Genomic DNA, 15,950 nt, shown 5'->3' with positions numbered 1-15,950 from the left:
AGTTCATCTGTCATGTGAGAAGATTTGTAAAGGGGGTGCTTGAGACTAGAAAAAGTGCATGTGGCTGAGCTGCAATACAAGACTCGGCCCATTCCACCTTTTCTAATCCTGGACAATTCCACAATCTGTAATTCAAACATAGAAAGCGCTGAAAGTTTGAGTGACTTATATTAATTTCTAATGTATATGATTAAGAAGATTGAATGAAAAATGTAATCTGCTGCTGTGGAGTGCCCCCCCCCCCCCTCCCCGTGCTTTGAGACTCCTCATGGGGTTTATTTTTGTTTTCCCCAATTGTTATAGCTCTAGAAAACCCTGACAATGGTCGCGGTCAGAGTAATGGCACATCCGGTACCAGCACTCCTAAAAAATGTTAGGCTCCGCTGCTCTGCGGTGTACGGCCATTTGTTTTATATGTCCCCGGCAGAAATAATTGGCCCACATTTCTCCTGGAGAACAAGTTGAAGAGCTTTAATGGCATTTTTTTAAGTTCACCGAGCGATGATTAATATGTGGGTAGAGCTCCCAGAAATGATCTAATTCCGAAGTTGTGAACACGGATCATTTATTTTCGCTCGTCACCTGTTACTCCAGCCATAAAATAAAATAGAAGTGCATGTGGATGAAGTCTGCTGCGAGGCCGATGCCAGCTTTCCTGTCTGTTATTAACATTTAAGGCTCGAACGGAAGTTTTAACCCACTTGGGCACCATCTGTTTGAGAGGCTGTCACATCTAGAGCGAGCAGGAACATCAAACACTCTCGTCACTCGTTCCTATTCTGATGCCCTCATTAAATTACCCACAGACAATGGTGGCATTGCCTCTTTTCACTTCAATGGCACCTCCAAGTCTCTTTCAAGCGAGTGCCACTTAGTATAGCTCGGGCCTGGAAGGGGCAGGTGCCATTAAGCCCTTCATGTAATTCCAACTGCTTTAGTTGGCCTCGCAACGTATGTGGAGGCTTTTATTTGGATTTTTTTTTTCCTTTCATTGTATATCGATAAGACTAAAGGGTATGCATTGTGCCATATTGGTGCCAGCTGTCTAGACCTACAATCTTATTCAGGGTCCCCCCCGGAAGACTGCGTCCCCCTGCTGCACACTTCAGTCCCTCGTGTGCGGCTACATCTGACCTACTAAAATAAAGAACATTTTTTTGCTGAGGTCTTCTCTCTTTGATGAAGCGAGGTTTGAAGCTTTTGGCTTCTGATTGGACCTAATTGCATCAGGGATAAGGCAGAGCCGCGACATAATGGTCTGTCAGATGTAGTAATTTTTTTATTTTCCTGCTCTCTTCGGCAATTTTTTTTTTTTTTTTTTAATTATCTGTGTTCGCTGCTGGGGAAATATAATGATGTTTTAGATGTATTTGTTCTTTCCTTTGCTGGATTTTATGTGTCTTTCACTGGTAGACACCCGTATGTTTCCTCTCTGGTGATATGGCAATGTCTACCACACCATGGCCGCAGTATATCGGATGCTGGGCTCATGCACGTGGGGGGCATAAAGGAAAATCAAGTAGTATGCAATCATTGACATGTGGACCCCAGGACACTATTTTATTTATTTTTAAATTTGCATGAAGAGAATATTTCAGCATAAAATCACCTCTTGATTAAAACTAGTTATTGTTTTTATTTCCTTTAATTTTTCCCCTTGATTTTTGATAACGATATGATATGGAAAAAATTTTGCAACTTTCACGGTGATTATTAGACTCTCTAGACTGCCGCATTTGAGCAGAGGTCATTGTGAAGGGACGGGGAGGAGGTGAGCTGGAACATTGCCTATTGTGAAGGGAGGTGAGCTAGAACATCGCCAATTGTGAAGGGAGGAGAGGAGCTGTAACGTTGCCTATTGTGAAGGGAGGAGAGGAGCTGGAAGATCACCTATTGTGAAGGGTGGAGGGGAGCTGTACTATCGCTCATTGTGGAAGTGAGCGGGATTGTTGCCTATTTTGAAGGCAGGAGGTGAGCTGAACATCAGCCTACTGTAAAGGGAGAAGGGGAGCTGGAACATTCCCTATTGTGAAGTGAGGAGGTGAGCTGGAACATCACCTATTGTGAAAAGTGGAGGAATGTTGGAACGTTGCCTATTTTGAATGGAGGAAGTGAGCTGGAACGTTGCCTATTGTGAAGGGTGCAGGGGAGCTGGAAGATCACCTATTGTGAAGGGTGCAGGGGAGCTGGAAGATCACCTATTGTGAAGAGTGGAGGTGAGCTGGAAGATCACCTATTGTGAAGGGTGCAGGGGAGCTGGAAGATCACCTATTGTGAAGAGTGGAGGGGAGCTGGAAGATCACCTATTGTGAAGGGTGCAGGGGAGCTGGAAGATCACCTATTGTGAAGGGTGCAGGGGAGCTGGAAGATCACCTATTGTGAAGGGTGCAGGGGAGCTGGAAGATCACCTATTGTGAAGGGTGCAGGGGAGCTGGAAGATCACCTATTGTGAAGGGTGCAGGGGAGCTGGAAGATCACCTATTGTGAAGGGTGCAGGGGAGCTGGAAGATCACCTATTGTGAAGGGTGCAGGGGAGCTGGAAGATCACCTATTGTGAAGGGTGCAGGGGAGCTGGAAGATCACCTATTGTGAAGGGTGCAGGGGAGCTGGAAGATCACCTATTGTGAAGGGTGCAGGGGAGCTGGAAGATCACCTATTGTGAAGGGTGCAGGGGAGCTGGAAGATCACCTATTGTGAAGGGTGCAGGGGAGCTGGAAGATCACCTATTGTGAAGGGTGCAGGGGAGCTGGAAGATCACCTATTGTGAAGGGTGGAGGGGAGCTGGAAGATCACCTATTGTGAAGGGTGCAGGGGAGCTGGAAGATCACCTATTGTGGAGGAAGGCGAGGAACTGGAATATCAGCTTATTGTGAAAGGAGGAAGGATGCTGGAACGTTGCCTATTGGGAAGGGATGAGGGGAGCTGAGGCATTGCCTATTATGAAGGGTAGATGGGAGATGGAATGTTGCATATTGTGTTGGCATAAAAATAAAAAATCGAAAACTAAAAAAATCGGGAAGCTACCCAGTCCTTTCCAACATCATGGATAAAACCTATCTATACAAGTCTGTGGGTGCATGAAAGTCACGGCTAGCACATGGGTGGCATCCTGAATAAGCCTTGTCGGGTTTTTTTTTAATTATTTTTTACATACATGAACATCGCTGATGGTAAAAATGGACACGCTGACCTCGCACTTATGAAACTCTGATCCAACACACTAAAGACACTCGTAGCATTTTTTTTTTTCTTTTGTACTTGAAGAAACGCTGATGTCTAAATGAGGTCTTAGAAGTGATGTATTATCATTGGTAAGGGAATGTGGGGCGATTTGTAGCCCAGTATGAAACTGTACCATATTGCAGGCAAAACTAAATATCTGGTCGGGCTAGCGGCGGACAGTCCGAACATGGCGGTCCGATCTCGGAACGATTTTATAGAGTCGTCTGAATGCTCCCTTATACAAAGGAAGTTGTCAGTCACTGATGGGGACCGCACACTGGACTGAATTATCCAAAAAAGAGCGCAGGTTTTAATGATGGAAACAGGTTATACTGTATCTTTTCTCACAAAACTATACATCGCTCTGTATACCAGTATGGCTGCAGATTGGATGGCATTTTCATGGTGACAGGTTCCTTTTATCAGCTGCCAATCTGTTCGCTATGGGAAGAGCAGTGTAGTCAGTCTGTTACAGAAGTGTCAGGAGACCTTAGTCTACTGGGAAAAAAACATTTTTCCACCTATTGAATTTTTTTTTTTTTTTTTATTTCATATAATTAACATTGTAAGTCAGTATTTCACAAGAAATGCATGGATTATCCAAAGATTGTGACTTGAGTAACAGAATGTGAATGTTCATGAAAACATTTCTTTCCTATAAGTCTTTTTAATATAGAAGTTATTGTTCGATTTCTGATGAAGGTAATTTATGAAAACTAAATAAACAGGATAAATTGTGTTTTTTAGTTCTTTTTATTTCTTAACATACAAATGAATTATCTGTAAACAAATATTATAGATTTGAGTTTGTTTTGTAACTTAAATGCATGACTTTTTATCTGCAGTGTGATGATGGTGATGATGAGGAGGTGATGGTGATGGTGGTGGTAATTGATATTGATTGATATTTATTTTGATATTATTTGATTCTGATAGATTTTAATATTGATTTGAGATTGATTGAGTCTTTGCCATTTGGTAAATAGGTGTTTTCTCCTGTGTTCACCTTAACTGATTGCTCAGATATGTTGTCACCGAGTTAATGCAGAGTGACCTTCATAAGATCATCGTCTCTCCTCAGCCGCTCAGCTCCGATCATGTCAAGGTTTTTTTGTATCAGATTTTAAGAGGTAAGTTTCATTTACTTTATATTCTGTGATATAACCACTAGTTAAAGACTTGAAACCCCTCACAAACATTAGATGGGTGTCAGCTAAACGACTGGTTCAACTAATCATTTGACAAGCCGCTATCTCGGTCATATCTAACATACACAGGAGTAGACTCTTCTGACAGTGGCTTCCATCAATGAGAACAAAAGAATCAGCAATCTGAAGTTGGACATGTCAGTACCTTTAAAAAGGTGGTTTGAAGTCTAACAAAGATTCCATCAAAATCCATATCTATTTGGGGCCATAATCTAAGCTATTCTCTAATATACTTGTATTAAAAATTCCCTACCATTCCCTAACTACACTAACGGCTATATTTTTTTTTTTTTTCCTATTTCCTATCTGATGATACTTTGTTCAAGAATCATAGTGTGTGTTATGATACTCAAACAAAGCACCATTAGGAGGCAGAGGCTTCAGTGACTGAAAAGAAGCGTTTATCACTGACATTTCAGGGGCAGGACCAGTCCCTGCTGTGCCTGTCCTTCTACGATCTGCACAGTAACTGCATCCGCTCGGTTTTTGGGTCAGAACAGTAATAATATGCTGGTAACAAAGCGGCGTCAATACCCGCCATGCAGGAAACTAGCGCCACCCCCCTGCTAAAGTAGTCACCGGTCTCTGCATGTCAGGCATTAACACCGCTCTGATGGCTGCAGATTATTACTGTTCTGATCCAACAACCAAGCGTATGCTGTCACTGCGCAGATCACATAGTGCACAGCGCAGGAAGGGACGGAGCAGCCCCTGAAACGAGAGTAAGTGATGACGCTTCTTTTCATGGAGGGTACATCAAAAAAATTGGTCTGCACTCAGACAAGTGGGTGGTGGTGCAAGTGAAAAATGGGTCTAATCCAAGATAATAAATAAATTCACTGCACTCATAGATTGTGATGCAAAAAAATATTTACATTTATTAAGGTGACTGTGAAGTCATTCGACGTTTCGACCCCCGCCTGGGTCTTAGTCAAGAGTCGCTTGAGGATAAAGGTCCTGGGTTTAGCCAGCGCAGCAGCGCTGTGGCTGGTGATAAAGTATAGTGCCTCTTGCTCTGATGACTCTTCGTTTAGTATCTGAGAATGCACTGGGATTCTCAAATTAAGTCATCAGACAGGAAATGGGGGAAAAAAAAATCTAGAAAAGCATTTAGATAATGTAGTTAAAAAATAGTTTAGGTTATGGCCCTAAATTGATAAAGATTTAGGTGGAAATTTAGTTTTACTTTGGGCTACACCTTTAATTCCCCTGACAATCAATTGTTGATATTGGCGTGTTCAGCTGACGGCCTTTTGTGTAAGGAGGGCCTTAGGGTGGCCATACAACCTCAGTGTATATCTGCCAAACACTTGTTTCATCAATAACGTTTCCACTCTACCCCATATGCGCTCTTCTCTCAATATACTGTATGTTGTCAATTGAAAGAAGAGTGGTAGCTAATCTCCAGTGAGCACAAAGATTGGGCATATTGAAATTTAACATGTGCCATCCTATTTCACCCAAACTTCATTTGTTAGGAGTTCTGTGTATATAAGGTACTGTCAAAATTGTCAGGTTTGCCTGCTTTCCTGTTGTGTATTGCCTCCTGTTCTAGTGGCAATATTGCACCTTTAACACCCAGCCCCCATTTATAGTTGGATGAACATCATCATTGATGCCTTACTAAGTTCAGGAATCTTGCCAGTTTCTAGAAGACATTGTACATAGCCTTAAAGGTTTATGGTATTCTGTAAAATTGAAGTACATTATCATTAGACTGACGGGTCTACAAAATTTGCCTTGTCATCAGTTTTCAAGGGGTTGTACTAGCCGTAAGTATCTTTTTTTTTTTTTTCTTTTGTCCATCTTAAAACCTGACAGCAGATTGAACAGATGCAAACTGATAACATTTTTAAAAAAAATCAACTAATTTAATTGAACAAAACCTGTATATGAACTTTATTTACTTTTTTTTTTTCCTGCTTTTTATTCTCCCCAAAACAGATCATGCTACCATAGTAGAAATAACTGTAGTGATCAGTTTTCGGTTCCTTTTCTAAAAGGAAACTTGCCTGATCTTAAATGCTATTGGGAATGGCGGGTCGCTGGTTCAGATCTTTCCCATGATACAGGGTTTATACATTCCACATGTCACTGTCAGTAAATACAGTAGAGCTCTCATCAGCAGTATCATGTGCTATATATACCGGCCTCACTTGTATGTGCACTCACTTAGTGTATGTAATATTGCCTTGTAAAGTTTGCTATTTTCTTATCTGCTGATGACCGAGCTGTGATACTGATGATCCATGACCCTAAATATTCCTAGCGTGATGAGCAGAATTTTGTTACAATGAGGTATATTAATATCTTTGTATGCAAAGACATAAGTAACCCTGATTAGCAAATGCTAAATTTATCAGCAGCCACCGACTGTTTTTTGTTTTTTTGTTTCTGTTTTGTTTTTTGGGGCATATGAAGGTACTTGAAGCAGTTCTCAGAAATCCTCAATTAGCTCGCGATAAAGTTGCTGGTTTTGTCCTGATGACCCTGCATTAGATTTGGTGCAAACAGGGCGGGAGCCAGCACTGCCTATGAATGGCATGCAAGAATGAAAAAATAAAAAGTGTAATATTCACAAATTCATTCCTACTGTAACAATTCAATGAGATTTTTTGCAAATGATAGATCAATGATTTGAGCCCCTCTGCCACATCAAATCTCTATAGGGGAGTCCCTACACTATGTTATAAATTATCGTCTCATATAATGAGCAGGGCCATATAAGATATAACATTTAGATTTGGTGCAATCAGTGGAATGGATACATCAGCCATGTCTGTAATCTGCGGTCACCGGACGAGCGTCCTGAGAACAGTCTTAAACGACTGCCCCTCTGTTGGTTTGTTTGCTTGTCGTGACGGCATCATTGCGTCATGACGCACTTGTGATGTCATGCCAGGCCTGCTACTCAACAAGAGGAGTCGTGGATGCAGTCAGTTAACATATGGCTCCTGTCTAGTCCAGTGGGCCGGGTCCTGTAAATCGATACACACCAACTCCTCCTTGCATGCTAGTGAATTACAAAGTCTGCCCATTGGTTCCAGTGGGCACAATGTAATGATGCTTGGGCCCTGTTCAGACGCCCGTTTTTATGTACATGTTCACCTTGGGATTTTTTATGGATAGAACTTATGCCCATCATAATCTATGGTTCTGTTCACCTGTCCATTCATTTTTTTTCCTTTTACAATTATTTGTGGCCTTTTTGTGGTTTGTTTGTTTTTTTGTTTTTTTTTTTTGTTTTTTTTTTTTCAGCGTAAAGTCACGAAGACATATATTATTATTATTTTTTTTTTTTCTTTTTCGGGGGGGATATCAAATGAGGGGTATACATGTTCCTGCAAATTCTCACCACCAAGAATAAATATATAATCAATATATTATCAGACTACGGAGAGAGCCGGCAATTCTCTTTTTGTATGGGCTGATGAAAATCGCCCATACAAGTCTATAGAGCCGTGTAAATGACAGACCGCACATGGATGACATCTGCGTGTAATCTACACTGTTTTTATCACTTTAAGGAATGGGAGAATACTTAGTAAAAGAGAGATAAAACTGCAAATGCAAGTAAGTCACTGATGGAAAAACCGGCACGTGGATCAGACACTAAGGAAAATCTGATCCAGCACAATGATGGACACAGTCCATGCTTTTCACAAAGGAGAACAATCACTGACGTCTGAATGAGGCCTGACTTACTTGTTGGGGGGAGCAGCAGCTGTGTCGGGGATTTGCACAATGTCAACTTATTTTGTTAAAATGTTTGCATCAAAAGGATTTGTCGATTTCTTCTTTTTATAAAATCACTGTGTGTATAAACCCCGCGCTCATTTCACCTTGATGTGGGTTTCAGGAGGCCGTTGTGTTGACTATGCTGGGACATTGCACCTACACGCTGTGGACACCTGCTCCAATGACAGCTCCCTGTTACATTACTGCAGATAGGCCGCATACAATATTCAAGGTGATTCCCCACCGCGCAGAGTTAAAATAAAATTAACCAGTTCATAGTACAGCGTGGGATAATACATGGTTAATCATCGCTGTGGATGTCTAGTTAAATTAGACAAGCGCTATACTATTTAAAGAGCAGCGTCCCACCATTGACGGCGGGGTGTAGTGGGTATTGTTAGCGTTACCACAGCGTAGTTATAGGGGATTACAGAAAATCCAGAGAAGACTAGAGGACTGAAACTGAATCCCTGCCACGGAGGAGAATGTGGGAGTGATCTGGAACAACCAGCCGGCAATGCTATAATAGGTGATAATTACCTGTTACTGGGGAACTATAGCGATTACTATAAAGTGACGTGCCGGAGGAGGCTAGAAATAAAACACAGCGGCGGCCACAACGTCTCCTTACATCAAGGCGGGTCTGCAATACTGGACATGAAGTGAATTATTACCGATCAACGTTTTACTTTAAAACGGTTTGTCTGACCCCATTGATTATCTTCTCGTATAATTAATTATTCAAGGTTTTCAGTTAAAGAATGCCACAAATTACATGACCAATATCCACCACATATAAAAAATGGTTATGATTGGGCAAAGAAAGAAAATGAATGAAACGCAATACTTTACAGATACGCTACCCCAACCCCTCAGTCTCTACTTGCTGTTCCCGTATCAACACTATAAATATCACTTGGCCATCACTTGCTTAGGTGAGTCCTCGCCACTGTTTTGCAGAATGCGTATTTCCTACGAGTCCAGGATGGTGGCACGTGGACGTTCTACGGCAAAAGAAATGTGGCATGCTCCATTTCAGAGACTATTGGATGTGCCCCCCCCGCCAAAAGCAACTGTAGGGGAAAATATTATGTCCCTTAGACCCCCTTCATGCGTCAGTGATTCGGGTGCGTATGACGTCCTTTTTCATACGGACATTCGCAGACCTATTAAAATCAATGTTTTCACATGGACGTGTGTCCATATGCAGACAAGTCCGATTTTCTCCGGCAGCACTGATGTCACACGGACCACACACTGATGTGATCCGTGTGACATCAGTGTGCCACGTACCGGAGAAAACACACATCTTTAAAATAAAATGTTTTTTTTTTTTTTATATATATACTCTGCTGTCTCCGGCGCTGCTGTCACATGCTTTTGGACCCGCTCGTTATGCTCATGAATATTTACTGCACCTATGACCCGCCGGTGACAGATGAGTAAAAATTACTGAATGTGTGGAAGGGAGAAAAAGATTCAGCTCACCTGCTAGCCAAACTGCTCAAATCCTTAGGGTGCAAGGGTCCGCTGGTAGGTCCACGCCAGCATGGGATAAGCAACAGCAAAATGGAGAGGAAGGATCCAGCACAAATTCCTTGTTGATAAAAAGTTTTTCTTATTCTTTATTGAAGTTTTAAAAGCAAAAACAAAAGGAGACCGAAGATGGGAAACATACATTAAAGCATGGGTGCTCTTAACGCGTTTCTGACTTAAAATAAAAACAAACTAAGTCCTTAACGCGTTTCGGACTTCAATTATGATTAAGGACTTAGTTTGTTTTTATTTTAAGTCAGAAACGCGTTAAGAGCACCCATGCTTTAATGTATGTTTCCCATCTTCGGTCTCCTTTTGTTTTTGCTTTTAAAACTTCAATAAAGAATAAGAAAAACTTTTTATCAACAAGGAATTTGTGCTGGATCCTTCCTCTCCATTTTGCTGTTGCTTAAAAATTACTGAATGCCTTGTGTCATCATGGATAGCACGTGGAGAACACACGTGTGCCAAAATCACTGCGCACTGATGGCCATACGCACCTTCAACACGTCCGTGAAAAACCGTGTGCATTTTCCATGGATGTGTGAAAGAGGCCTTAGAGGCACTATACATGACACACTGTCCTAGAGCTACCATATGTGCCATGCAGCATCTGTTGGTGGTAGTGCAGGCAGTATTAATGGACAATGTATTTTAAAGGTAATCTTTCACCAGGTTTTTGCCATCTGATCTGAGAGTAGCATAATGTAAGGGTAGAGATGCTGATTCTACCAGTGTTTCACTTGGCTGCTTAGTGTAATTTTGATAAAATCACTGATTAATCAGCAGTACACTATATCCTTAGAGGACTACTTGGCCTGCTGCAGGTAGTGAAGCATATTCATGAGCTCTGTAGAACTTCTAGATCTGCAGCAGAGAACACATTGATTTTTATCAAAATGACAGCAAGCAGCTCAGTAAGTGACACATCACTGGAACCAGGGTCTCTGTGTCTACATTATGCTGCTCTCAGATGGGGGAGCAAAAACCTAGTGACAGATTCCCTTTAAAGGGAATCTTTTAGCAGGATTTTGCTACCTCATTTGAGAGCAGCATGATTTAGGCAAAGGGGCCAGGAGTTCAAAGATGTATCACTTAGATTACTGTGTGCAACCATTCTGACACAGTGAAAGATGTGAGATTTTGCATCTAACGATGCTGGGAGAGATGCCCCTGCACACACCAGGCTTTCAGTGCACATTTCCTTAGACAGAAGCTTCTAATCCCAAATGGGGATAGTCTGACTAGAGCTCACATGCTGCTGAGACCCACTAATGATGAAGATAAGAGGCTTAAACTAACATTGCAAGTAAACAGAAAAAAAACCCTGTGAGATGGGAGACGCAGGGCTGAATTCTCTGTTTTTAAGTCTAGACTAGTAGAGTCCATCCGTTCACCTTTTCTACAAAGACACGGTAGTTGGATCCAAAGATCTCAAATTTGGACTCATCAGACCAAAGCAGAGATTTCCACTGGTCTAATGTCCATTCCTTGTGTTCTTTAGCCCAAACAAGTCTCTTCTGCTTGTTGCCTGTCCTTAGCAGTGGTTTCCTAGCAGCTATTTTACCATGAAGGCCTGCTGCACAAAGTCTCCTCTTAACAGTTGTTCTAGAGATGAGGAGGTGTGTCCAAACTTTTAGTCTGTACTGTATATTGCACTTTATAAATATCAATCTTTAAGCCCTATCAGCTTCTATAATTAGCTTTATTATAAAATTCCTTACAATTCTACCTATCCCGTAGAACAGGACGTCATCAGGGGCGATGCTGTGGTCACCTACCGCCACAGCTTCTATCCCGGCAATCTCCTGATAACCTCCTTTTTCAGGGAGGGGCAGGAAGTGAAGTGACCGCAGCTTCTGTTCCTGCCATTTGCATCTCCAGTGACCACTGCCACAGTCCTGCTTCTGACACTGCCGTCTCTTTCCATGAAATAGTCATTAGGGGGCAGTGATAGAAGCACAGCGAGTGACTGCAGCGCTGTCCCACAGCTTCTATAACCAGAGTCTCCTGATGACCTTCTGTTTCAGGTAGGAACAAGTAGTGAAGTGGCTGCAGCTTCTGTCCCATTTCCATCTTCAGCGATCACTGCCACAGGCCCTGCTTTTGAGACTGCCTTCAAATAGTCATTAGGGAGCAGTGATAGACGCTGTGGGGCAGCGCTGCAGTCAGTCACCCTGCTTCTTTCACAGCCCTGAAACAATTTGTCATCAGGGGCTGCACTGATTTTTATGTAAGAGTCTCCACTACCAAAATTCAGAGTGCAATGACAAAATTTAAGCATTTCTATTCTCTTTTCTACCCCTCCCTTGGCATTAGGTCTGAAGTATTTACATTCAGCTGGCATTTTACATCGAGACATTAAACCAGGGAATCTACTCGTGAACAGCAACTGTGTGCTCAAGGTAATTTTCCTCTTAGATTATTCTAATGCAAATGTAATTACCGGTCTTGTAGGATACATGTGGTGTGTGATCTTCTCCAGTGCACAGGGCGATGTAAACTCTAAGGCTGGTTATTAATATCAAAAAGGAATAGTGAATATTTCTCCCAGCTTTATCTCTGCCGGTAACAGAAGGATTAGTTTGTATCTTGCCATCGAAGCCCCTATAACGGGGATAATACATTCTCCATTAGCGGAGAAGTAACATCTGCACCAACGGGAGTTGTCTTATGTTACTATTGATTTAATTTTACTCTCTGCCCAAATGTTAAATGGATTTTCAGGGGACTTTTTAAAATCTTGCAGAGAAAGGGAAAATAGCATTGTAAAATAAAAAATAAGTTACTACTTGGCCATTGAATATTCCTTGCCACTTCAGTGGTCTCCACTGCCATTGAAAGTGATGTCCTGACCTCAGAGATCACTGATTGGCTGCAGCAGTCAGGTGACTGATGAACAGGATTGTATCTCATTCATTCTTCATCTGATTGGGACTTCATTTCTTCTGCTCATGGCCAAGACATTTGGAGCTAGACTTGAGTAATAAGAAACACTTTATTTTCGAGCAATCCAAATGTCCTATAAGACCCCTGAAGTCTAGTGTGGGATCATCCCATATGGCTAAGTATAGAAAGCATTGCCCTTTTATATATGTTTTCTTATATGCTGCAATGACAGCTGGGTGCTGTGATACATTCTCCTTAAGCACTACAGCTTTCCCTGGTATTAGGAGCCTTTTTTTTTTTTTTTTTTTTTCTTACCCCTTTAAATCTACCACTTGATGCAGAGGAGTGATCACATTGCATCATCCCCTTGCGTGCATCATCCCCTTGCGTGCATCATCCCCTTGCGTGCATCTTCACCCACCTTATGTGCATAATCACCCTGCGTGCAGCACCTCCAGTTGGTAGAATTTATTTGTTGGTTATGCGAAATACTAATTTTTACTTTGTGGTTTTTTGTTTTTTTTCTTTTTCTCCCTTACTAGATTTGTGACTTTGGATTGGCAAGGGTAGAAGAGCTTGATGAATCTCGACACATGACTCAGGAAGTTGTCACTCAGTATTACCGGGCTCCTGAAATCCTAATGGGGAGTCGTCATTACACTAATGCTATAGACATCTGGTCTGTAGGATGCATCTTTGCAGAGCTGCTTGGGCGAAGAATATTATTTCAGGCGCAAAGTCCAATACAGCAGGTAACTTTATTACTGTAAGACACACAAGTTTTATATTTTTCAAAATATCCACTGTGTATATTGTTTGTATTTTCTACATGCTTTGCTTTTGTAGTTTGATCTGTTTTTATACCTAATTGTATCGAGCCTCTAGGGACGACCTCAATGTCATCTGTTGGTGGAAGAAAGTACCGTATTTTTCGACTAGAAGACACACTTTTTTTTTCCCGCAAATGTTGGGGGAAAGTGGGGGTGCGTCTTATAGTCTTAAGTCTGGGGGTTTATAGCAAGATGGGGGTTTACACATACAAGGCAGGAGGATAATTACCAGGATGGGGTACCTTAGTAGAGAATTTGGGGACATTACCCCCATAACAGTGTCAGCAGCAGATTATCGCCCCATAATAGTGTGTAATGACCACATTTTTTGCTTAAAATTTTATTTTCCTCCTCTAAAACCAGGGTGCATCTTATAGTCCGAAAAATACGGTTTCTTGTGAGGTTGGCAAAGTCGAGGGTGGTAGCGTTTTTACCATCACAATGAGGGCATATAATGATTTACATCAGAAATAAGATGATTTACATCAGAAATAAGATGATCTGACTATACAACATCTTCGCTGGCATCGCCACTAGATCCATCATCCATTTCTCACATTCGGACAAAAAGTGTTCATCTCCTCACTTTTTCTACTCCCAAGGATAATACCAACTATTGTATAATATCCAGATTGATTTAAAATCCAAGCAAGACTACTTACTATATTCACTATCTTTTGAATGCCTGTACCTTTTGGCTACAAATTTCTATGAATTAAAGGGGTTGTCTCCTTTCAGACAATATTCTGCCCTGACTGTAGCTTGTACAAAAACCCACCTACCACTCTGGACTCCCTTTCCACATTTACATCGGTGAGTCATGGCCACTGCTCCCAGTTTCTGGCATTGTCTGACGTCGATGTGCTAGACAATCGGTGTAGACGGACGCCTTCTTCAGAGCAGCGGACGACAATTGGCGGGATGCCAGCAACGCAGCCACTACCAGACACTGGGAGCAGCGGTGGAGACGCACTGGTGGACCTGGGGAAGGTGAGCACAGCTCAGTTTGTTTTCTAGTGAGCTGCAGCTAGTGTCGAACATTACCAGAAAGGGAATAACCCCTTTAAGTTATAGAGAAGGCCGCACAGTAACTCTTATGCGCACGTTTAAAGGGATACATTAAATGGCAAGCAGAATGTTCATGAGGTCCAAAGGGTGCTTTACACTCTGCGACATCGCTAACGATATATCGTCGGGGTCACATCGTTAGTGACGCACATCCGGCGTCGTTGGCAAAATCGCAGTGTGTGACACCAAGGAGCGACTATCAACGATCGCAAAAACGTCAAAAATCGTCGACACGTCCCTCTTTTTCATAAGATCGTTGGTGATGCATGCCACTGGTTGTTTGTCGTTCCTGCGGCTGCATACATCGCTGTGTGTGACACCGCAGGAACGACTAACATCTCCTCTACCTGCCTTCACCACCGGCAATGAGGAAGGAAGGAGGTGGGCGGCATGTTCCGGCCGCTCATCTCGCTGTGATGCCGAATGTACCTCCCCCTTGAAGGAGGGATTGTTCGGTGTCTCCAGCGACGTCGCAGAACAGGTATTTGCGTGTGACGCTGCCGTAGCGATAATGTTCGCTACGGCAGCGATCACCACATATCGCACCAACGACGGGGGCGGGTGCTAGCGATGTCGCAGATCTCCCAATCATTTCATGTGTGGAAGGGAGATCTGGGACAAGATGATGCTTAGAAATGGCCAACTATTGCTGACCACAAGTTAGGTATTACACTTTTTTATTTTAATCAATCAATTAGATTTGATCTGAAATGGGTTATCGTCTTTGGCAAGAATGGTATTAGAAAATATGACAACTCTGGCAAAACGACCAATCTATATCTGCCTTGATCTGTGGCCTTCCCTGAGCTTGGGACGCAGATCTGTCCTAAATGAGTCTTCTACTGCTATGCCCAACAACAGAAAGCCACTAAGGGCTTCGTCACATGTTGTTTTTGGCATTTTTTTTTCTGCGCATTTTTGCCACAAAAACACTTTTTTTTTTTTTTTTTACAGTGTCTGCAAAGTGCATGAAATTTCTGAAATCTCGTACACATGCTGCTTTTTTCCTTGCAGATTTGAACCTTCAGAGCATTTTTCTCATCTTCAGCATGTCCATTTTTTGCAACCTTTTTCACACATTCAAATGAAAAATATGCATCAAAAACGCGTATATTTTACACAGTGATTTTTTTTTTTTTTTTTTTTTTTCCTGGCAACAATCTTGATTTTGGAGCAAATACTAACCTTATGGACATAGCCGAACAGTTCTACAATGTGTAGCTGTATTAAGAACCTTTTGTAAGAATTTGGGTCATAATAAATGTAAGCAAGAATTTGATTCCGAGAATGATCCTATAAATCTAGAATGGGGGTTTTGGAAATGTTGTAGACTTCTAATTATGGAACGACAATGTTGAAATGCTCCCATATTCACAGCCAAACTTTGATACAGATTTTTGTATATTAAGAGGTAAAAGCCCCTATAAAACAAGCGGTATAGAATAAAAAATGCCTACTT

General features: G+C 41.9%; 1 protein-coding gene across 1 annotated transcript in view; it reads left to right on the top strand.

Annotated features, from left to right (window-relative positions):
* The window catches only part of NLK (nemo like kinase), a 226,252-nt gene that overhangs the window by 148,951 nt on the left and 61,351 nt on the right, over positions 1 to 15,950 (top strand). The window contains exons 4-6 of the mRNA XM_075335303.1: positions 4,246 to 4,352; positions 12,024 to 12,109; positions 13,136 to 13,345. Of these exons, the coding sequence (XP_075191418.1) occupies positions 4,246 to 4,352; positions 12,024 to 12,109; positions 13,136 to 13,345 (403 nt within the window). The remainder of the gene's footprint in view (positions 1 to 4,245; positions 4,353 to 12,023; positions 12,110 to 13,135; positions 13,346 to 15,950) is intronic.

This window comes from Anomaloglossus baeobatrachus, chromosome 2 (assembly GCF_048569485.1).
Source record: "Anomaloglossus baeobatrachus isolate aAnoBae1 chromosome 2, aAnoBae1.hap1, whole genome shotgun sequence".
Taxonomy (NCBI): Eukaryota; Metazoa; Chordata; class Amphibia; order Anura; family Aromobatidae; genus Anomaloglossus; species Anomaloglossus baeobatrachus.
This window is presented reverse-complemented; position numbering and strand designations above follow the sequence as displayed.